The sequence below is a fragment of the Apteryx mantelli genome, chromosome 14 (assembly GCF_036417845.1).
Source record: "Apteryx mantelli isolate bAptMan1 chromosome 14, bAptMan1.hap1, whole genome shotgun sequence".
In the NCBI taxonomy this organism is placed as follows: Eukaryota; Metazoa; Chordata; class Aves; order Apterygiformes; family Apterygidae; genus Apteryx; species Apteryx mantelli.
The window spans coordinates 13484429-13508314 of record NC_089991.1 but is presented as its reverse complement, the minus strand read 5'-3'; the positions used below and the strand labels follow the sequence as shown (position 1 = coordinate 13508314).

At 55.0% G+C, this 23886-nt stretch overlaps 1 protein-coding gene across 1 annotated transcript in view; it reads right to left on the bottom strand.

Annotated features, from left to right (window-relative positions):
- Positions 1-212: 212 nt before the first annotated feature.
- PPARGC1B (PPARG coactivator 1 beta) overlaps positions 213-23886 on the bottom strand; it is a 63409-nt gene continuing 39735 nt past the window's right edge. The window contains exons 2-12 of the mRNA XM_067304754.1: positions 17360-17533; positions 13555-13767; positions 11451-11567; positions 8822-9989; positions 8168-8204; positions 7625-7689; positions 6021-6801; positions 4767-4842; positions 3644-3765; positions 3020-3174; positions 213-687 (exon numbers count right to left, since the gene is read on the bottom strand). Coding sequence (XP_067160855.1) covers positions 584-687; positions 3020-3174; positions 3644-3765; positions 4767-4842; positions 6021-6801; positions 7625-7689; positions 8168-8204; positions 8822-9989; positions 11451-11567; positions 13555-13767; positions 17360-17533 — 3012 coding nt within the window. The 3' untranslated portion in view covers positions 213-583. The remainder of the gene's footprint in view (positions 688-3019; positions 3175-3643; positions 3766-4766; positions 4843-6020; positions 6802-7624; positions 7690-8167; positions 8205-8821; positions 9990-11450; positions 11568-13554; positions 13768-17359; positions 17534-23886) is intronic.

Sequence of the window (23886 nt, the reverse complement as noted above, 5' to 3'; positions counted from 1 at the left end):
TTCTGCTCTGACCCCCCATTTGCTCAGTGGCAAGTGCCTCATTACAGTGCATAGTTAAAAATCAAGGAAGCGGTACAATAAATCTGAATTACAGTACATCTGAGCCATAAATACATTTTTTAAGTATATACTTTTTTTTCTTCTTCTATTAAAAATTAGTTTATAATCCTGATTCTATTCACAATTAACAATTTCATCATCACACACTACGGACAAAAATGTTATGGTGAACACAGCTGCAACTCCACGATGGGAGCACGGGGTGGGGGAGACGGGGGCAGGAGACGGGGAGAGGGGACGGAGGGCTCCTAGGCTCACCCTAAAACGACCAGTCAGAAGCAGGGAGACTAATGTGTGGCAGTGAGACATCAACACCATGGGGACTCACAGACAGAAGCAGCTTTGTTCAATGTAAACATCGATTGAAAGGGACAGCAGTCTCTCTCTCGCGCGTGCGTGCTCTCTCTCGCTCTCTCTCGCTCTCTCTCTCGCTTTTCATAGACTGAATAATTTCTTTGAAAACGTAAACATATTGGAAGTGCCTTGACTGAGGTATTGAGGTATTCCTCCAAGGTTAAGGCTGTTACCGATGCAGGCTTAGCTGGGCCTCCTGCAGCAAGCTGTCAAAATCCATGGTCTCGTACTTGCTTTTCACTGGAGTTGGGGAGGACTCTTCTGCGTTGCAATCTGGGAACGGCAGGGACACAACATGGCAGGGTCAGGAAGGCCAGGCACCCCGGCCCTGCAAGCCCGGGCACCTTTGGGGAGAAAGGTAGCTGCTTCCTGGTGCCTCAGGCTTGTACGAAGGTACTCGTTCTCCTACAGATAGGGAAACTGAGGCACGGAGGGGCACCTGCACGCTCCTGCATTACTGGAATGATGCATCGCGGGACCGCAGGGCACCAGGAGAGGGCGAAAGGGAGACGGGCTGCCCCATCCTGAGCGCAACCAGGAGCAGGGACAGCTCCTGTGCCACAAGCGCTGACCCATCCTTGGGCAGCCTCTGCGAAAGGGGGAGCCCAGGTACCCACTGAGCTGTGCCGCCTCAAAACGGGGGACAGTTGGGGCAGCTATACCCCAGGCTTGGCTTTACCGAAGCAAACAGCCTCCCAGCACCTGGGGGCTTGTTCCTGAGCAAACCCCTCAGGAGAGGGGATCTCCATGCGGGAGGCAGTCTGGGACGCCCCATCCCACCGCACTCCCCTGCCCAGCGTGGGGAGTGGAAGACCCTGAGCAATTGCAGGTTTTCACTCCAGGCTCTGAGCAAACCCTCGAGCTACAGCTCCCCCGTGCTCCCAACTGTGCTTTCAGCTGATTATAACTTTAGTGTTAGCCATCTAAACGAGAATTTCACAAGTAGGATGTCTGCCTCTGACTCTTTCTTGGAAAGTTTTGGTGCAGTCTCATGTCCAAGAATGAGCTAAAGTGGAAAAATGTGCTGTTTCTCCCCCATTTGAAAGGAACAAACAGCTGTTTGGCAGACAGGCTCTGGCACTGCCCAGCACTGCAAGCCACACATCAGCAAGACACCTGTTCCCAGGATCGCAAAAATCTGGCCAGATCCAGGTGAGTTCTGAGCCTCTGAAAAATGGCAGTTTTCATATCATCTAGCCAGGTTTGTGACAAGCGTTGGAGTCTGCCTGTAGTGTTCCCCCATCTCTCACATCAGAAGCTAATCAGGTAGTGCCATTGCAAAGCCCAGGAAATTTAGGAAATGCCAGAAATAACATTGCCTAATTTATGGCAGCTCAACCCCTGTGTGTGTATATTTTTGATAGAGACATTAACGGCATAATTTCATTTTGCTTTTTCCATCTTATCCCGTACACATGACAAATGGGATTTTGAGAACGAGCCAGGCTGTGCAGTAAGGAGGTGACTGTGGTCCTTGCAGCCATCAGCTTATGAGGAAGAGAAGGGCTGGGAGAGCTGGGACTGGAGGAGGTTCTCCTGCAGCAGAAAGGCAGTTACATGCCATCCTTGACCCCCCTGCCAGTAACACTGCACAACCATTTGCCAATGCTTTCATCACGGAATACTATCTGTTTCTTATTTCTCAGTGCCCAAGATGGGAGACCCTGGGATTTATTTGGGTGAATAAATGCACCCACAACCAAAATCAGAGTGAGAGCTGCTCTGAACAGATGAAATACAAGGTGCTGAAGGATCAGGCAGTACTGGTGTCAGAAAGGGCATCGAGGTAAGTCAAGCCTTATAGCTTTATTTTCTGGGCCTCAGTATCTCATCCATGAAGTGGGATAACAGAACCACTTCACCTCCTGCAGAGGATATAAAAATAAATGTATGGTGTTTGTGGAACACCTGAAGATCACAGTAACAAGGACTAAGCAAAGCCTAGATCACATTGCTCTTTCAGGACTAGCAGAGGGTTTTGCTCCTGTGCTTTACATAAGGCCCTATCACCCGCTGAATGAGCAGGTAAAACAAGACTCTGGCTGACTTTTTTACTGAATAAGGCAGGGGATCTGGTGAAAACAGAGTGTGTGCTTTCCCAAATCCATACAGCACAGAAAGAGTTAATGCAACCACAGCACATCTAAGTGTAGTCATTCTGGATGAAAAGGACCTATCCAATGTGGATAATCTGTCCTATGGAGCAATAAACAACCCACATCAACTCTTGGGCTAAGGACTGCTTTCTCCAGCAACTGGGAAGGGAGTTCTCTGCTGGAAAATGTCCAAACCCCTGAAGAAACACAGCTGAGGAAGCACGGGCTATGCCTCAGCTGAGACTCAGTAGTTCTGGGGTGTGATGTTATTTACAGCCAACACACTCTGGGTCCTCAGGCAAGTTGCTTTTCTTCTCTATACCTTAGCTCAGCCTCTAAGGCTTTGGAAACTAAGAACAACTACATGAGTCATAAGGAGAGCAGGTTTAATTACAGTCTCTAAAGAGGTTTGGGATCCTGCATGACAAGGGTTCAAAAGTACAACCTGCTGTTACAGCTCTGCACTGATAAACAAGACACTGTCGACAAACCAACTCTTGCTTTCTTACCCAAGTCAGTGTATCTGGTCCAGAAGAAGTGCCCGAGGCCACCAGAGCTGAGCTGGAACGAAGGCTCATTCCTCTTCCTTAGTGAGGGGCCATTCTTCAGAGATAAGGCGGCATGCTCCGAATACCGGTAGGTGATGAAGCCATATTTATCCCCCCTGAGCAACCAGAGAAAGAATTCAAGATGCGACAGACCCCACAGTCCCTCATTTCTTGTCAGCGTGCCTCCCTGAACCCCGCACCAGCCAGCTCCTGCCCCCCATGTTCTCCCTGTGCAGGGACACCCTTGCAGTGGGGACAGGTACTGTTTGGGGCAAAAAACAGCCCCGGGAAGAGGGATGCGCTGAGCCTCACCTCCCAAAGTGCTGAGAGCCAGGTGCAGCCCAGCTCAGGTCACTGAGGGCCTCCGGGTTGGGACCTGTCCAGAGCATTTCACCCCACCCGCACAATGTTAGCAGCCCGCCGACTTCGCACACTGCAGCTGGGCGCACAGACGAGCATGCAAAGTCTGGAAGCAGCTGCCGATATTGCTCCCGGGAGAGAGGGGTTGCCTTTTGCTTCCGCATCCCGAGGGGAGGAGGGCAGGCACACAGCCGCCCCATGCTCCGCGGGCTCCCCAGCGCCCACCTGTTAGTCCTGGACAGGACCTGACACTCCACGATTTCCCCAAACACTTCAAAGCGCTTCTTCAGTTCGCTGGAGCTCATGTTGCTGGAGAGGTTTCTGATATACACCACCCGGCCTTCCCCCTGGCAAACACAAGCCAAATGTTTTAGGCTCCCTCCCTGACCCCAGCCTCCGCCTTTGCTGATGGATGATGGAAATGCAAGTCTCCAAGGAGCCCGCCTGCCCTTGTGATGCAGCATTGTTGCACCCGCTCTGGAAACTGGGCTTCAGCAGGGTTATACCACACGCAGGCTCAGCCCTGCACTAGCCCCGTATGTCATTTCTGAGAGGCACAGTGCTGTCTGTTCACCAAGTCACAGCTAGTTCAGGTGTCACTCACAGGGAACCTCTACTGCAGGGCATAGCCATACGCCACGTCTCTTCAGACAGGGTTTCAGCCAGCCTGAAGCCACCACACAGCCTTTCTTCCCTTTCAGATTTCTCCTGCAGCTTCTCTAGCTTTTTCTATGTTAAGTTGCCAGGAAATATTCTTGAGAATTTCTGGGGGCAAAATTCAATTGTTGTGCAGGGAAAAAATGCCAGAAGGGTGTGTATGAATGTTTGTGTGTGTGTGTGCATGTGTACAGCAGTAGAGAGGAACAATACATTACTTCCCTGCACACACAGACACCACTCGCCCATGCACATACACACAGCATTGCCATGTGCCTCTGCTGCTGTCTCTCTGCAGTGAGGCTTTCGTCAGTAATGGCTTAGCAATTTCAGGGATTCCCCTCGTTCACCACCCTAATTGCCAATTCCAAGTGCGTAGAAGCACTGACGTAGGATGCTCTGGACAGTCCTGTGCCAAGGACTCTGTGTATTGCCAATTTCCAATTGCTTCTGTTTTACTTTAGGTTCCCCCCACCATGTCCTGGTTTAACACTGGCCTTGCACCAAGGGATGCTGAAGCCAGGGCTAATATGTGCTCTACCGTCTCTTTTCTGGAGCAGGAGATGAATTGGGGCCTGTGAAATGCTTTTTCCCAGTGCTGACACGAGCGGCAGCAGGAGGAAGCTGTCTGCTGCCCCTGGAAGTCGGGCCACTTCCGCCCCATTCAGTGTGGTGCCCGCAGGTTACTTACAATGGCCTTTTCTCTTCTCTTCTCCGTCTGGCCCCGGTTCGCGTTGCCACCTTGACACTGCTCACTGTTTTCACATCTGTGAAGCAAGAGAGGGGAGTTCAGCCCCAAAAGAGGATCCTGCAGGAAAAGCTTCAAACATCCGAAGGAAACTGAGGCACACTAAATTCTGCAGAGACGGTCAGGAGCTTGGGAAACACAGACAGCTAAAGAGAGTTGCATGGGGATGATCCAAAAAGCATTATGCTTTTCTGAGTCAGGCCACTTTCTTTTGCACCTGCTCTGACACTGAAGGCACTGGGAAATCCTTACTTACAGACGCTGTAGGGACTCCATAACCAGCCCTTGCCCTTTCCCAGGAACTGCTCCATCCTCTGCCCATGCCCTGTATGCTCCCAGCACTATGGAAACACATGGTATTTCGCTAAGATGTTGCTTTCTCTGGCCATAGCAGCTGTTGATGTACTATCAATTATTTTAATGGATTTTCTTTAATTAATTAGTATTATTATTACTTGGGCTAACAGACCAGAGAGATCCTGAGCTATCATGCAGTACCTTTGGCTAGAGCTTGGACCCTGGCTCATGCTAGCCAGGGTGCACAAGGAAACTTGAGCGATGCTGCCTCAGGGCTAATGCCAAAAGCAGGGGCCTCCAAGACTTCTTCAGGGAAGCATTGATCTCCTCATATCAGCAAGAAACAGAAGGGCCACCACGCTAGGTCAGGCCGAGGGCCCAGCATTGTCTCAAGGAGTGGCCAAAAGCAGGTTTCTAAGAAATCACAGGGCAAGAACTGCCCCAAATACTTCTGTCTGTAGCTCTTGTACTGGTTTCTGTGTATTTATCCACTCACAGTATACTTGTCATCTCTTGGCAGGCTTCCTGTTTATGCTGATTCAGCCTTCCCCTGACCCTAGGCCAATTTTTAGCATCCTCAACTTCCTGAAGAAAGGAGCTCCACAGATGCATGCAAGTTGTGTGATGAACCACCTGGCTGTGCTTGATTTGAATCTGCCCCCTCCTAGCTCCATTTGGTACCCTGTAGTTTTTGCATCAAAAACAATAATGAGTGGTCAGTTCTTATTTACCCCCCCCTTCAGGGATTTTACGAGACAGTTGCATGCAGAGTTCATGTCAGAGCTGGGACAGAGAGCTCAGTCAAGCGCTCTGTCCTGCATCTCTCATTAGCAGGCTGTCCCTGCCAGACACCTGCTGCCGAGAGCCACCGATCCCCTACCTGTCACTGCCCACCTGTACCTGAAGGTGCGTCTGCTTGCTGGAGATCGGGACCGGCAGCATGAAGACCCCGAGCTGGATCTGCTCCGAGAACAGTAGTGCAAACTGGTCCTGGACAGGGGGTTTCTCCGTAGGCAGAGCTTGGTGTCCAGTGGACTATCGCAGTGTTCTTCCTCCTCCTCCTCTTCCTCCTCCTCCTCCTCCTCCACTGGAGAGCCACTCTCGCTGCAGCTGTCATCAAAGACAGTGTCATACTCAGGGGTCTTACAGAAGGCCATGTCCTCATCATCAAGAGCACTGTCCAGAAAGCCAAAGTGCTTGGTTAAGCTGGCTCTGATCTCCTGGTCTCTCAGCTGTTTGATGCCATCCTTCCACAAGATCTCGCTGCTCGCCTCCTTGCCGCTGAGGTCCAGCCCCTGGTAATGTGCATCTGGGACCCTCCTCTTGTGTTCAGTCTCCACCTGACTTGGGGGCTCCCAGGACTTGAGCACCTTTCTCTGGAGAGCGGCCTCAGGCTTCATGACCTGGCAGTAGTCGTGGTCCCCAAAGGAGCGCGAGAAGGGCCGTTTCAGCACTCCCTGCTGCTCGGGGAGAGCTGGGCGTGTGGTGGCTCGGCTCAGGTGGGCGAAGAGCTCTGTCCTCTCAGGGTGCTTCTTCAGGGGTTTCCGGGGAGCTGCCACATCTGGTGCAATCCCAGGGCTGGTGGTGGTCGTATCCTCCTTCCCTGCCTCCTGGGGGATGTCTGGCTTGTACAGGTCCTCCTCAGCTGGTTTGTATGGCGGAGTGGTGGGCGGTGTGAGACCTTAGCCCCCCAGAACAAACCACAAGAGTCAACTCTCCAAGGAGAGTTTGTATCAATGCAGCACTACACTGTGTTGGGAGAAGTGGGCCCAGGGAGTCTCCAGAGGGGACCAAACCACTGCCCCACAGCAAGTCAATCCCTGCTCCTTATTTCTTGCCTCCTGACCTCAAAAGGCCCACCACAGCCAGTGAGTTGGAGGCCAGCATCAACCATAGGGGAGGCTTTTCCCTTCTCTGTCCCCTTCTTCCCCAACTTGAGGTGGTTTGGGGGCACCCTGAGCTGTGCTGAGGGACACCTCGGGCCAGGCCCTTCCTTCCCTCTGCCGCACATCTTGTGTGTAGTGTTAACGCCTTGTCTGATCTCAACACCTGAGTTGGACCAGACGTGCCCAGGGAAGGAGGCTGCTCTGGAAACCTCCCTTAATGTGAGGCTGTGTGGTGCCCCTCAACCTCCACCTCTGTGGCCTCAGCCATCAAATGGCAATTTGGGGAAAAACAAGGATGCCTGGTACCAAAGGGACCAGTGGATTCTTCCTGCACTCCCAGCCTGTGTAGAAACGCGCCCTGTCCCAAACATGTTCACAGCACCTGCATTTCTAAAGGAGAGGCCTGCAAGCTGCTCTTGGAGCTCCTGACACAGAGGCAGCACACGGTAAATCCCCTGGGTTTACTGCACTGGGAGGGCTCCTCGCATGGGAAGGATCAATACGATGCGTCCCTCAGCTGGGCACAGCTGAAGCCGGGTGACTCCAGGCTGAATTTAGGGCAATGTTACCCCCTCCCAGGATAAATACTGGTGATGTAGGAAGGAAGCACTGTCCTACCTGCTGTCCCACACAGCTCCACAGTCAGCATTGGCTCAAAGTTTCTCTTCCCAAAGGTCGGGTCCCTGGAGGAGAGAAAAAATGGGGAGAGAGGAGGTGTTTAGATGAACCACAATCCGAAAAAGGAGGCTTGTACTCCTTGGGCCTGCAAAAGAGCTCTGCGACGTGGTCAGAACCTGACGGAGCAATCTCAGCAGAGCACAGCTGCACTTGGGAGAGGGGACCTGGGTGAGCAGCGTGCCCTGGCCGCCACCACGGCGGGGTGAGCCACAGCCTGGTCTCTGCACCACGTTCTACAGGGCCCAGAGAAAAGCCTGCCCCAGCCCCAGGCCCCAGGACCGCCCCAGCTCCTTGCACTGGGGTGACGGGCGAAGCCGCAGCCCAGCACCAGCCTCCACCCCACTACCCGCCTGCGGCTTTCCTGGTCTGCTCCGTGAAAGCAGCTGCACTGACGCTGCAAAGCGCGCCCAGCCAGGCGCAGCGGGGCGGCTCTGCAGCCCCAGCACGGTTTACTGAGCTGACACAGACTCTGCAGGCACTTACGTTTGCGCCAAGGACAGGGTGAGACACCTGGGTGTTTCTGAAAGACAGGGAGAGAAGCAGCATTACTAATGGAGCCGTGCTCCCTCCGACGCTGGGGCGCGCGGGGAGCCGGGGACAGGCCGGGAGCGTGCCGGTCCCAACACTGCTCCGTCCCGGTGTGGCGGGTGGCTTGGAAGCAGGGGCTGCTCCTGCCTGCGGCGCGGCAGCGTCTGCAAGAGGGACGACGCTGGGCTGACCTGGGGGGCTGAGCCGCTTGCGCTGACAAAGCGCTTGTTGGTGAAAGGCTGTGGATAGCTGCATTTGGGGCAGCAGGAAGGCCGAGCCCCGCCGCCAGGCACAGGGGACACAGCGGGGAGAGGCAGCCCCGCGGGATGGGGTAGCCCGGTCCTTGCTGGGTTAGTTATAGCATCTCCTACAGAGTCTCCAGATGGAGCCGAAACCTTGTGTTTGTCTTGGGCTTTCCACTTGCAGCACTCAAGGAGCTTTCCAAGAGAAAGCCCATCTTGCTATACGGGTGGGGAAACTGAGGCACAGGCATGGGGGGAGCAGGTTGGGGCAGGGTCCCAGAGCGGTCCCCCGACCACCCATGGGGCCCAGCAGCGCGTGCGGGGCGGGCGGGGGCAGGGCTGTGGTGGCGGCCCCGGGGCCCCTCACCTGCTCGCTCCAGGAGGGCACAGCGGCGGGTCTCAGCTCCGTCGCCCCCCTCGCTGTCGCCCGGGGGCAGCGGCTGGGGCTCGGCCGCCTGCGTGGCGCTCCCGCTGTCCCCCTCCTCTGTGCCCCCCACCTCCACCTCCGCCGCCGGCTCTTCGGCCGAGAAGCTCTCCAGCGCCGCGCACGGCGCTGGCTCCCCGGGGGCCTCCCAGGGGCCTCGGCTCCCGGCCGGCTCGCTGGGGGCGGGTGGCTCGGGGGGCGGCTCGTCGAGGAACGAGAGCCAGTGGCCCAGCTCTGGGTTGAGTCTCTTGGAACGGCGGACGGCGTACACGGCGCTCTCCGGCCTGCGGGCCGCCTTCCCCGCAGCCAGCTGGCCGGCGGCGCCCGCGCGCTTCCCAGCGTCGTCTTCGAGGCTGCTGGGCTCCCGCAGGGCTTCTGCCTCGGCCTTGGGGCTTTGCCATAGCTCAGCCTTCTCCGGCGGCGTTTTGGCTCTGGATCTGCAGGCCCCGCTGGCGTCCTCCCCGTCCTGGGCCGGTGTCCCTGGGGACCTAGCACCAGGAGGCCTGGTCAGGGAGGCATACACGGGTTTGCTCAAACGGTATGGCTTGCTCACGTCACACAGAAGGTCCCGAGCTAGGAGCTCCTTTAGGATGGAGAACGAAGCCCTGGGCTTCTTGCAGCCACCGGCCGCCTGCCAGGCACAGCCCGTCCAGCTCTCGGCGCTGCAAGGGGGGCACGTCGGCAAAGCGCCATCCGGCTTGGCTCTCTTGAAGGGGCTGCTGCAGGGCTGGGGCTTGGCGTCGGCAGCGTCGCGGGCGGGCAGCTTTCGCGGAGGCAGGCAGTAGGTGTGCATGTAGCGGATGAGCTCCACCACCGAGTGCATCTCCTTCTCGCAAGAGAACTGGCTGCCAGTGCTGTCCTCTGAGGAGGAGGGTGGGGTTGTCACGATGTCGCCGGAGCTCAGTGAGTCCTCGCTGGAGTCACTGTCGTCTTCATGATGGGCGCAGTCACCCAGGGGTGGGTGGTGGCGGCTGCTTCGACACTCCTCAGGGGCCCGGGGGGCTTTGGTCTGCGGGCAGGGAGCCGTGGAGGTGAGGTGTCTGTGCAGCTCTGTGCAGCTCCGGCTCTGCGCCTGCTGGAAGTTTGCCTTCCTGTCCCGGGGACCCTCTGCCTTCAGAGAGGAGAGAGGAGAAACTCAGCCCTGAGCCCTGCAGCGAGCCACCTGGCACATGGGCAATTACTAGGCACAGAGGAAAAAGCCACCAGGGGTAACAACCCTGCCCAGCATCCTCTAACCACCGCCTGCTCCTCAGCCTGCCACGTTCATGCTAACAGCAGCTGGAGCGCCCGAGCGCAACGAGGACACATGCTGATCTCAAAGGTGAAATAGCTCCTCCTCGCTACTAGGCCTGCAGTCTCTGGGGAACCAGCCGTTTCTCTGAGCCCTTCATCCGAGATGGCACCCATTTGGGGTTGGGCCACGACTCCCCAGGAGCCCAGCTGGCTGGATGCACTGGGGTTTCACTGGGCTTCTCTTAAAAACATGGCAAACAAACCACCATACGATAAATAACTGAGCTGAGCTGCACTGACTCATGGGTCAGTCATCTCTGCCCTTCGCTAGCTAATTCTTCACGATGGCTTGTCCTGCCCAAAACTGTCCATGGGGCAGGCTCCCTCTCCCTGGCGTTGTGGTGAGGGATTGCAGCCCCTCTGGAGGTGACGGATCGCCCATCATGGCCCTCCTCCTCTCGCCCCCAGCCTGCTCCCAGGTCCCCGGTATTCCCCAGCCTCCAAGGCAGTGCTGCCTGCTCCGTGTCCTAGGAAGGGTTTCTTTAGGAGCCACCAGTCTGGCAGCGGGGACCACACCGAGTCCTTCCCCATTAGCAGCTGACATGCAATGATGAGCCTTTTCGGTAGGAGGGTTTTTCTGCTGTTCCCAGGCAATCTAATTTGCTGGGCCTAATGCACTGCCCAATTACCATTATCCAAGTAGAAAAATCTTTGATGGCAACTTCTGCTGGATTTCAGGAGATTAGTTTAAGTGACCGGGTTAGGTTCTGCAGTGCTGCATGCTACTCTCCTCGGGCTAAGCCCAGCCGATCAATACCATGTTTGATTGTAAGTAAGTCCCTCAGGGAGGAGGAAATGAGGGGCTGTGAGGGAATGTGAGGGTTTTCACAAAGCAGTGCTCAGTGAAACTGGGAAAGTCTGACCCGCACTGGGTCAAAATGAAATTGAAACATTTCTTGACAGAGAACAAAGCCTGAAGTTTTTGCTGAACCTGGACTGGAAGTAAAGAGGAATAACTGAAAACCCAGCTAAGCCCAAAGCAGAAATGACCAGAAAAAAAGCACTGGATTGACTGCCTGTGACAGACCCACAAGGGAAGTTCTTCCCGCTCCTGCTCCCAAACCCCTTTTTCCCTGTAATCCTCATGGGACTTGGCCTTGTCTCTTTTCCTGCCAGATGCACCCTGTGGTCCATGGGCACCGCTCAGGGGCTGTTCATGCTCCCCTGACACCATATCTGGTGATGTCCTTTAAGAGGACGGTTTCCGAGAGCTGGGCATTGAGAGGCTCTCGAGCGTTCCCTGTGGGGCAGGCCCGGGCTCGCCAGCATGAGGAAATACCTTTGTGCAGGGCCGTGTGGGTCTGGACTTAGGGGTCCCCGGGCGCCGGGCACTCCCATCTCTCTGAGCCTCGCAGCTCGGAGGCACGTGCGATGGAGAGAGAAGCAACTTCTTCAGCTGCAAAGAGAAGCGGTGAGAAAAAGAATCGTACTTGCAGCGAGAGCAAGGCTCACGAGCAGACCCCGAACGGCAGCGGGATGGTGGCTCAGCTCCCAACCACTGCAGCCTGAAGGGTCACAGGCCCCACGGCTCACACCACCGCTGGCCATCTCCATTGCTTTGCACTGGATTCAAAAAGGGGAAAGGAAAAATCAAAAGCAGGGAGGAATGTTTCACACCTCCCTGGGTGCCCCGTGGCTGCAGAGAGCACCACAGCCTGTGGGAGCGGGCAGGTACGTGCAGTGCTCGGCACTTGAGGTGTTCAGAGCAGCTGCTGCCGTATTCACCCGCGTTTCCAATTAGCCCCCCACCAGGCAGGCTGGGGCGGGTGGGAAAATGAGGCACAGGCAGGGGAATTTACTTCCCAGGGCCATCCCCACTCCGATGAGACACGCTGTGTCTTGGCTTCCAAACTTCTCACTCCATCAATTCTGTCCTTAGGTGACAGAGACTTTACATTTGCATGAGTGACTGATTTGGACAGCTCACTTGGGTCCCCTTGCAAGGCTCATTTAGCTGTAACATGCAAAGAGGTCCTCGATTCATTAATTAGCTTGCAAAGCATTCTGCAGATGTAAGACCCTATGGGAAATGCCAAGGATTTATTGAGGATCTTTCCCCACATGATTCTTTCAAGAATTCCACTGTGATCCCATCAGGAGGGTCAGAGTGGGAATTTTCCTTAGGTTATGCACAGCATAGTTATTTCTGATTGCAAGGCTAGCATAACTTTCTTCTACTCAAAACTTCTTTTGTTAAAAAAGCACACCCAGCAACAACAGCATTTCTTATTCCACCCATGTTGCACTAACAACTGAAGGCAACAACAGATCAATAGCAAGACGACTGCGTAGGCTCCGTGGGACTGCACGGAGGAGACGGATCTAGGGCTTGGTCTCCCAAGCTGGCCTGCAGACTTGGAGACCCCCTTGTCAGGCGCTGTGATTTTTAAACAGTGATAGAAATAGGAGGTTCCTGGGGAGGGGAATGCCAGGAAATTTCATCGGGGTGCCTGCCGCTTTAGGCGTGCAGCTCCTGTTGGTATAAGCAACCAGCACCTTTCTCCCTCCCCCCCTGTAACGTATACATCCTATATATACACATACATATTGCGTGTGATATATACACCCACCTGCGTGCAGGGCCGTGGGAGGTGGAAATGCACGCTCTCACCACTGGATGTCACTCCTCCCCGCCAGAAACCAGGGCTTTTGGGGAGACCCGGGGGCAAGACTAGGGGGTCCCTGGGGGGTGGGACAGGTGCCACCAGGCTGCAGCCCACCCACAGGGTGCCCGTGTCCCAGGGGACCTCCTGGGACAGCAGTGATTTGCGGCAAACACCGCTAGCTAGTCCGGGCCAGGATGGGGAGCGGGGCTGGAGCCCTGTTATTGCAGGGTCCCAAGAGGGATGCTCAGGCTGAGTCCCCTCTGTCCCTCCAGCGAGCGCAGAGGGGAGCTTGGCTCTACCGACCCCCAAGGCAGAGCCGGGGCAGCAGCGACCCCCCTCCCCAGGGCTGCAGTGACAGGGCTGTGCCTACCCCGCTGTTCATGGGAATGGGGCTGGGATGTGCTAGAGAGAACCCCCAAACAACCCCACACCTGGGCTTCAGGTTAAAAAAAGGCATGAGTCATGCCAAAGCAGCCACCATCCATCTGGCACCCTCTGCGGTAGCCCAGAGCCCAGCTCCCACCCCCTTAATATATATATTTGTATACACACAGCAGCAATCAGCTTTTTCCCATGAGGATGGTGATGGAGGTGACAGCAATGATGCAGAACATGTATACGTATACAATACAAGTATATGCTTTGGTATTGACGGTTAAAGAGAGTTTTAAGCCTAGAATGAAAAAATTCAGACCTTTGCTTCCTATCATACCCATGCAGCCGGCTTATCAGGGGCTCATCCAAATCCACCTTAAACAGTAGGAAGTGGGTTCTTACTAGAGACAGCTCATCAAACTCGGGGGCCTGGGACGGCCCCCCTGTGACCGGGGCGGCGGGTTTGGGGGAGGGGGCAGGCGAGGTGTAGGCATGGTTGAGCGTGTCCCCCTCTTCCATAGTGCGAAAGGCAGCCAGGCCCATGTCATCTCCCTGTATATCATCCAATGTCTCGGTGAGGGCTGCCAGCAGCGCTTCATTCTCGCTGTCTATTATCTGAAAGGAGCAGGCAGAGAACAAGAGAGGGAATTAGGCTGAGCAGAGGGAGCCAGGAGACTTTTCTTTCGGGAGGGACTTTGGGAAGAGGGGCAGGCGCTGCGTGGCAGTGGTGGCTGAGCCTAGTGGCACCCAGCACCATGGGGCTGAGGTGCATGCAGGTGGCTGTGCCACCAGCACCCCTGCCTTCCCATGATCCCAGAGGGGAACTTGGAGGGATATTCCCAAATGAAGCAATAAGACAGGGCTAGAGGGAGGAAAAACCCAACTGGAAAAGGGCTGGAACATCCATCCATCCTTCCCACCTACCCCCATGGCAGCCCCAGTGGGAATAATAACAGCTCAGAGCATCTTCCTCTCCACCTCATCACGAGATGATCAGTAGAGCATATGGGCCCTGCAGGAGAGCTGTGGTTAAAAGTCTCCTTGCCCAAATCCTCCCGCTTTTGAGTTGTGAGCCCACAAGCTCCTGGTTATCCCCTCACCGCTGAGCTGGGCTCCGCAGCTGCTCTCTCAGCACAGCCTCAGAAAACAGCACCCACCAGGACAAGACTGCAAGGACAGGCCAGGCACAGCTCCTCGGCCCTCCATGGGGGACCGTGGGGCTGGAGGAGACCCGAGGGGCCACCACCATTCCTGTGCAGCTCTCCAGAAGGGCAAGGCAAAGGGAGGGAAGAAAATGTCGAGGCCTGTAAGCCCAGCTCAAGGCTGCCCAGCGGAAAAGAGTGCATGACTCCACTCCCAGAGGGCAAGGACTTGCAGGCCGGCAGCCTCCCGCGGGCATCAGGAAGCCAGACACGTGCTGCATTGCTGGCAAGTTACCACAACTTGCAATAAGCAACACGGATTTTGTTTTCACTTAAAGTCTCCAAATGCAGGAATCTCCAGTTCACCTGGGAGTCTCAGCCCTCATGTTTTACAGACAGCTACTCCTAGCCTCTGCCTGCAGAGATGAGAGAGAGTGGATCCTAAAGACTCCGAGCAAGGCCAGTGGAATTATATGTGTCTTACACTATAGCTCTTCTGATCTATTTTTTTAAGTGCATGGCATGATCTGGGGATGCTGACAGGCGATTTGTGTTTGGGGCTAAGGCCACGCTGTCACATTGCAGTGCTATGATGTGAGGCCAGTGTTTGATGGGGCTAGAAAGGCACCCGCTGCCTCGAGACCGCCCTGTGCTCCCCGAGGAGGCCCCGCAGGGCCACGGCTCCTCCGGTCACGTCTCTGCCCATCGCTTTCCGCCTGACACTGCTCAGCCCACTGCTCCCAGCCCAGCTTTGGCACCGGCTCTGCTGATGCGCCTCGGCCACAGCCCCCAGCCCTCCCAGCACCATCCCAGGCCTGCACAGCTCTGCAGTTCTTCCTCCAGTCGGAAAATATAGCACAAATGCACAAAACAACGTGCAGGAGCAGAGGAATGGCTGAAGTGAGCCAGGAGCTAGATCTTTTTGGTCCTCCTCCATAATAGTCTTAATATAAACCGTGTCCAACAAGAAGCAGGATACCATCAGATATAAAATTAGCATGGGGGTAAATTCAGGCTCCCAGGGAGGACTGTTGACTGTAAACGGCCTCCCATATTTCTCTTATTTTGTTTGAAAATTAAATATCTTTTGTTCCATGCCCTAACCCTGCTTGAAGATACTAGAGCAGACTCCAGGGAAAGGCAGCAGGATACTCCATTTTTGGCTCCATTTCTTTTCCTCCTGTTATTGGCACGAGACTGCTGTGCATACAAGTTCAGTGGGATACATTTCATCATATTCTGCTGCTCCTAATGGGCCTGCCTTTTGCATTTCTTTTCTGTTTATCTTTTCCCCAGGAAGTTCAGCGGAAAATATGCATCTCGTGATGAAGGTCTGTCAGCTGGACTGGACCATTTTCAAGCACAGCATCAGCACAGCATAAAAGCCAGAGGGTTGTTATTATGGCCAGGTTAGCAAATATTGGGATTTTTTTTTCTTCTTTAAAAATAAATTCTCCTCCCTCCAAAAAATTAACCAGTGCCAAGTCCCACTGCTGGCTGCTAGCGGGCACCAGCAAGCTGCTTACAGAAGAGGAGGGGGGCTGCTCTCCTGCACCCCTCAGGAGGGCACAGCAATCCCATCTTGTGAGGATGGGGCTGGCTGAGGACACAGCGGGAGAGGAAGGAGGGCCTCAGGGTTTGGGGTGCAGACTCCCGGGCCTGTCTGCTCCCCGATCCCGGGGAGCCTCAGCAAGTCCCTTGCACGAGCCTGTGCCTGGGGCCTGCACTGTGCTGACAGCTGTCCCGGTCCCCGCGGAGCACGGTGAGCTCAGCTCTCTCATCAGCAGAAAAGTGCATCTTTGCCTTCTAGAGTGATGCACCCGAGTTTTATCCAGCACTCCAAGGAGTGCTTGCTTTCTTTAGATGTAGCTGTAAATATCGGCTTCAGCAATTAAAAATAATCCAGACTCATTTTTTTAAACCAACTCTTGACTCTCTGGTTTCCTCCACCCTGCTGGTTGCTCGAGGTGGCGGTGGCGGTGCTTTATGGGCACAAGTGCCCTCCTCCCGCTGCAGCAGTGAGCGGGGTCCCTGCCTTGTGTCCCAAGCCGAGACTGGAGCCAGATGCAGACAGGTGCCCGGGGTTGCCCCCACACATGGGTGCCCCCAGTTTGGATTTCCCACAGGGCCTGGCCCCGGTGACGCTCTGCTTTACATGCCAGGCGCTGGTCTAGGGACATGACACCCATGCCTGCCCGTGGCACCTTTACCCAGCATCAGTTCCTCCACAAGCTCACACCGGCACAGTGCCGCTGCTTGGAGCAACTCCCTTGCTCTCAAACAGTGCCGGAGGCGCCCGGCATGCAGGGATGCAGAGGGGACGCCGCAGCCAGGGAGCCGGATGAAAGGGGCTGCTTCCCGCTTGCGGGAAAGACGTATTCCTGCGCTGTGCCGCCCCATGTGCTGTGGCCCCAAGACTCCCCCACAGCCTCCCCAGCACAACCTGCCAGCTTGGGAATCAAGCAGGATGCGCTCCGCACTGGCTGTAATTCCTTTTTAATAATACATTACAGGAGGGCTGGCTCAGCAGCCCTCCTCTACTCTGCCACCTCCTCATTAGCCTTACTCCGCTTGCTCCATTTAGACACAGAGCGCAAATTAATGGAGCGCTAATCAGCTGGGGAAGAGATATTAATAGTCGCCACCTTTCCTCCCTCCTTCTTCCCCCTGCGTTCCCCCTACCTCTGTCCTTGGGGCCCCTGTGCCGGGCTGTCACCTGAGGGGGAGCGAGGGCTGGCTGCCCTCGGCCGCGGCTGGCGCCTGGGAGGGCTCGGGCTGTACGCGCGCTTGGAGAACTCCCCGCAGAGGCTCTGCACCCGAACTGAAACCCGAACTTCAAAACGACGGCGAGGGTTTCCCACTGCTCCAGCCGGCGCTGCAGGAGGCGCACAGAGAGCAGCGCGGGCACAGCGCCCTGCCCCGAGGGAGCGGGCACGCCAGCCCTGCCCGAGCACGCTTTCTGCAGCGCGCCAGCCAGCCCCGGGGCTGCACGCGCAGCCGCGGAGCGGGAGACGCACCCCTGGGGCCTGCGGCGGCAGCGGCGCCTCCCGCGGCGGCTGCGGTACCTGGAAGAGCTCGGAGTCGTCTGTGCTGTACTGGCTGGACTCGGTCTCGGAGTGCTCCGCGCACCACTGCAGCTCGCTGAAGCAGCTGGCAGAGTCAAAGTCGCTGGCATCCAACTGGGACAAATCAATCTCGGGGAAATCGGAGTAGAGGTGCTCCTCACCAGTCACCTCGTACTGGGGAGAAAAGAGAAAGGAGGTGAGCCCGGCCACTCTCTCCTCCGCTTGCTGCCCTTACGGAGAGCCCAGCTGCGCACAGGGCCTCGCAGATCGCCCGGGAGCATCCAGGCTGTCCTCCCACAGTGACAGAACGACCCTTGCTGACACTGGCAGATGGCAACAGGCTTCAGCCTCCTTCTAGAGCAACAACCTGTGGAGATTGCAGGCCAGTTGTGAGCCCAGGGTTGAGCTCCAGGTGGAGCCGTGCACGGAAGGAGCGGGAGCCTTAATGCACCATCTTCACCACTCAGTCCATTACTTGGACCGCAGAAACATCTCTTTAAAATAAGCCTTGGTAAATGGTGCAAGAAGGAGCAATTACACGGCAGTCAAGAGAGCAGAGAGCACCTCTTCACTGTGTGTTTAGCAAATCGGTTTGTGCAGCCTGACACTGGTATGGGTTGTTACTAAAAGCTGCCCTGCAACTGGCAGCAAATCCTCCCGAGTCCCTCTTGCGCGAAGCTCTGTGGCAGGTGTTGAAATAGCAGACTTTGCATGGGGAATAGCCTTGTCTCCTCTGGTGAGCATAAGCTCAAAGCACAGCCACCCAGGCTATGGCAAAACAGCTGTTTGCGCTCTTAAATGAAACTTAAGCTATTCCAGCCTTTGGTGATGTAAGAGGGACATCCAAGGCTTATCTAGCTGCCTGGAGAATCTGCAATAATAGAGGGAGGCAGGAGACTTGGGGAGCACACAAGATAGCAAAGCACGAGGCAAGGCTCTGGGTGGATGTCTTCACAACCGGTCAGCTCGGCCTTCCCCATCCCCTCATATGAGCGCCTCGACCCCATCCCTACAACGTGGCATCCCCCAGTGAATGCCCAACACTCAGTGAAAATCCTTCATGGGAAGGTGCATCTCCTGCCAGCTGAAAGTCACTGTGAAGGCAATACAGACCCTGACCCCAGTATCTCCTACCACGTCCACCTATCCATGTGCACACAAAAGGAGAAGAACGGCATAGAAAAGAATCAATGTCTGGGTGCACACAGGGCAATCTAAGCTCTAGGAACCGAGCTAAAAATATCCATTTAATCACAGAAAGCAGCTGAGACCTGCCCTGTTTCTACCTCATTCCCAACTGCTGCCTTGCCATAAAGCTTCATGGCTCTCTGAGGAGCAGAACAAATGATTGCATTAAGCACCAGAGCGGTGAAAGCCTGAGCCACCGAGGGCACAGCCCCAGATGCCAGCCTGCCACTGCCCTGCCGGGGGGATGCATCAGGCTGGTGGCACTTGCTGGCAGCAGGGGCCAGACCTCAGCAAGGGGGAATGCAAGGGGAGAAAATCACATTTAAAGTAAGAAGTGGCCTTGGGCGAGTGCTAATTCGAAGCCTTCCCATCCTGTTTGCATGCCCCAGATTACACATGCAAGCGTGCACAGGGGAGGCATCTGGTCCCGGCTGACGCTCGCCCCTGCCGCGCATGTGCCTTTGGTGACACTGGCTTGCATTGTGGCACTGCTGCAAGCTGGCACGTGGTTGGGGTCTCTATGCCAGCGAGACGGCAACGCTCCCAGGGATGTCTCCATGGACAAACCCCCATGCTGGAGGGGCCGGGAGGCAAGGCACAGATCTGAGCCTGGCTCCTACCGCATCGCCCATGCCTGGCCTGACCCGGCTCCCACCACTGCCGGCAGCACAAAGCCTGCCTGCACCGCCACCTCACTGCACGCTACCGGCCCCAGGCCCTCAGCTTGACGCTGATTTTGCCCCCAACATCCAAGCCCAGGGTTCAAATCCAGAGGTGAAAGGTCTGTTGCAAAGGCTTCTGGTATTGGCTGACTGGTGGGAGTTTTCTGGTGATGAGGGAAGCAAGTTTATTTACACAGCAAATGGATTTCGAGCAGACAAACATCTGAGCACATATGAGAGGCTGCAAAGAGAGAAAAACACTGTGGCCTCCACTTCTGAAGTGCCCTAAAAGGATCTCCTCTACAATTCAATGGAAAGAAAAGGCAACTTCAAATAAGCTGCAAAAATGGAAAAGACAGGATTTCTCTCTTTCTCTTCTCTTCTTTTCTATTTTGTTTTAGTTGGGATAGTCTGGGATTCTTGATTTTGTTCCCATAGCCTGAGGGAACTGTGTGCCAGTGCTCCCCAGTTGGGTTTAGGACACCACATACCACACCACAGGACGCTCCTGTGTACATACATGTGCCACCTTTTGCATTTTTCATCCACTTTCCTCCCCTTCCCCCCCCGGGGATAGCAGGAGAAAGGGTGAATGGTCTGAGGACCCTGCAAGGGCAGAGGGGAACGGCTTGGCGCCCCATCACTGAGCGAGCCCCAAACCTGGGCACAGGAGCTTACCAAAGGCCAGAGTCTGGCCGACCACCACGGTGAGGTTTGCCAGGCTCTGCGGGTGAACTTCAGACACCTGCTCTCACCAGCCAGAGCAGGGCAAAGCGCCAGCAAGGAGCCAACAGAGAAACCTGATCTCCAAGCTCAGGGGGGCATCGTTCTCCCCAGCGTCCTTCCCTCTGGCAGGGCTGCCTGAGATAGCCTCCAGGTTTACCAGGTATATGCACTTCGTGCCAAAGGACTTCTTTGCTTTGCCCAGCTGTGCAGAGGGGCCCACGTGCCTCCAGCAAGGGAAGAAACAGGACTGGACAGAAGCTCCTCTGAAACGTGCTCAAATAGCTCCTGCTCTCCTGAAGGGCAGCAGTGAGCATGCAACATGCTGCCAAAGATAAAGGGCAAAAATAATGTCTAGGGCAAACCCTTGGAAGCCTCCGGGATCTGTATACTCCATGCATGCCTCCCAAAGCTGAGGCTTTTAAAACTTTCCCTGCAAAACGCTTCTCCCCGCTCTCAGGTGGCCAGAACATACAAGGCGGGAGGAACCGCCGAACCAGCAGCCCAAGGGTCCTGTCCTCCGCACTCCCCGGTCTGGGGGACACAGTTTTTACTTTTATCCTAGCTCTCCTTCCCCCTATCTCTCTCTGTCCCCTCAGCTCAGGGAGGGATCCTGGGACTATTCCGGGATTAGATGCCCTTTGCCTTTCAGATGTTTCCATTACCTGTTGTGGCATGCCCCTGCTCTGCTTCCACCGCTCTTGCGCCTGCTCCAGAAAAAGTCTCGCAACAACTTTGGCTCCCCCTTTTCCCCAAATCTTTCCATGGGAACAGAGGCAGAGGCTTTTATTTTTAGAAAAGCCATACATACGTGCATATATATATGTGTGTGCGTGTGTGCATTCAATTAAAAATAGCAAAGCAGTCAAATTCTCCTGCTCCTTTTGATATGCCACAAGGGAAAAGATCCTGGTGCTGAGATCACAAGGAGCAGCTGACACCAGTGCTTGGGACGTCTTTTGATCAACTTCACAGATGTGACATGTCCCCATTGGCAACAGAGCTGGGTAAAAATAAACTCCTGCAATCTAATGCCACCTCAGGCGCCGAGCTGCCCTCTCTTGGCACCCTAGGGACCAGCAGTCAGTACCCTGGCACTGCCGTGTTGCTTGCACCCATCCCAAGGCAGCGGCTGGCTCAGCTTCCCAGCAGAGGAGACTCCCAGGTTCCCACCTAGCACGAGTCAGGAGTGCCTGAAAAGTCATGTCTGCCTGTATCAAGCCCCCTCCTCCGATGAAGAAGAGGGGAGAGCCTCTGTTCAACCAGACAGCCTGCACAATCATCCAGCCCAGAGCTCCCTGTGCTGTAAAGAGTCATTTCAGGTCAGGAGTGCAACAGGGGAGAGAAAGCTGATCCCGCCAGCGCAGTACCAGCCCCATCAACGGAGGACTTCAGTCTCTAGAGGGAATCGATCAATTCAGGCACCTTTAGCCTGGCATCCAGCTCACTCAGCAGTGGGAAAAGCACTGCCTCTTGGCCAGCTGCCATGAGAAGGGAGACTCAAGGCAGGGTGGGGGACAGGGTTCTCAGTTCTCCTTTCGGGGACAGGACGATGGCAGGGGAGATGCAGAGGGCTGACCTTGCTGCCTGTGGGCACTAGATCTCATCTGCTCTAACTTTCCCTTTTCCCACCCTTTCCATTTCCTGCTGCCTTGGGAGAGGAGTGAACTTTTGTTCTAATTTTACTTGGGAGTTTGTAGGAAAATCAGCCATGGGTTCTTGGTGTGCAGCCAGCAAACACCCATGGAGACATGCTTGAAAATTCGGAGCCATCCTCCAGTCCAGACACCTGGCCTGTGCGCACTGCAGCATGGCTACATCCAGAAAGTTGCAGGGAACTTTGTGACTTGTCTGATCAATCTCTGTAAGGGAAGAGGGAAGCTCAAGCAATGAGGACTCTGTACCAGTGCCACATACCTACATCCTTTGGGGAAAAACAGGAACCAAAGCCTCACCACCTCCTGGAGCAGGAGTGAACCATAAGCAGCACCACACAGAGAACTTGATGTGAAAGCAAAAGCTGAAAGGTGGAGGGCATTCGGGGCAGACTTCTTAAAGGCTTGTACTCTGGCCGGGCACAGAGTGCCACTCCATATAGCACATGATATCTCACCATAAATGTCAGGAAACTCATGAAGTTCAACAAAGGGAAGTGCAAAATCCTGCACCCGGGGAGGAATGACCCCATGCACCAGGACTGGCTAGGAGCCCACAGCCAGTTTGAGGGCAGCTTTGCAGAGAAGGACAGGGGATCCTGGTGGACACCCAGCTGAACACGGGTATGCAATGTGCCCTGATGGCAAAGAAGGTTAATGGTACCCTGGGCTGCATTGGGAAGAGCATTGCCAGCAGGTCAAGGAAGGTGATCCTCTCCATCTGCTCAGCACTGGTGAGACACATCTGGAGTGCTGGGTCCAGGTTTGGGCTCCCCAGGACAAGACAGACACAGACATACTGGAGCAAGTCCAGTGAAGGGCCACAAAGATGATTAAAGGACTGGAGCATCTCTCATATGAGGAGAAGCTGAGAGGGCTGGGCCTGTTTAGCTTGCAGAAGAGAAGGCTCAGGGGGATCTTATCAATGAGCATAAATATCTGGATGGGAAGGTGTAAAGAGGATGGGGCCAGACTCTTCTCAGTGATGCCCAGTGACAGGAAAAGAGGCAATAAGCACAAACTGAAACACAGAAAATTCCAGCTGAACATAAGACAAATGTGAGGGTGGTCAAACACTGGAACAGGCTGCCCAGAGAGGCTGTGGAGGTTACAGCCCTGAAGATATTCAAAACCCAACCGGACATGGTCCTGGGCAGCCAGCTCTAGCTTTCCCTGCTTGAGCTTGGAGATATCTCCAGAGGTCCCTGCCAATCCCACTATTCTGTGATTCTGTGATCAGCCTTGTCCAACCTTCATTCAAAGATGGCCTCCTCGGCTTTCTTTAAACCATGAAACCTCAGCCTTAGAAGAAAAGCAGTCACAATTATAGGACAAAGAGGCAGCTGATACTCACTTGTATGTTGCAAGGAGCTTCGATTCTGTAGAGACTTTGCTTACTGAGAGGACAGAGCATCAAAATTTTTATTAATTTACTACTAAGCATGGACAGTACTTCCCTGCCGTGAGGAGCTTATAACTTAAATCATGAAAACAGGGATTGCTCTGGGCGGCCGGCAAGGACTCTCCTGCTGAGAGGTTTGTGCTTGTTTCATGTCCCTTCCAGGGGCTGGAGGCGTTTCAGAGCACTGATTTTGCGAGTTCCTGGGGATAGTTTGGAAAACATGAGCTCTGGAGCCTTCCTCTCGAGTGCCCAACACACAGCAGCACTCACCCCGCTCTGAGCCTGTAGCGTACATGTTCACCATTGCTAAACTAGCAATAGAAAGTGCGGGGGGCAAAGCTCCAAATCGGCCAGTGAAGGACTTCCAGAGGTCACCTAGACAACAGTCCTATCCTGGGAAGCATCGACTGTACCTAAACTTTTCTGGACAAGTATTAGTGTAAGTTCTTCTTAAACATTACAGGTGATGAAGGCTCTATGCCTTCTCCTGGAAACCCAGTACAAGCAAATAAATCCGAGTGTTTCTGGTAGCTTTTTGGCAGGTATTCACTGTATTCCTTGGGGCAGTGATTTAAAGGGAGCAGCCCAGGCGCTGGCTGATGCCAGTCAGCTCCCTTGACTTCAGAGGGGCTCTGAGGAGGGCACCGACAAGACGATGTGGTGCTCAGACTCCCCATCACTTTGGGAATGCCCTTTTCTCGTAGCTGCTTTTCACAGCCCTTTTCCCTCGCATTGGCAGCAGCCCTTGCAGAAACAAGGCAGAGGGGGGGCTGGCATGGAGGTTAGCTGCCTCTCCCTGCTGGATCGGGAAGGCGGTTGATGGGGAAGACCTCTCCTTGGCACCATTGCTGTGGGCTGTTCTGCCATGGCTGGGGAAGGCAGCCCAGGTAGCTCCAA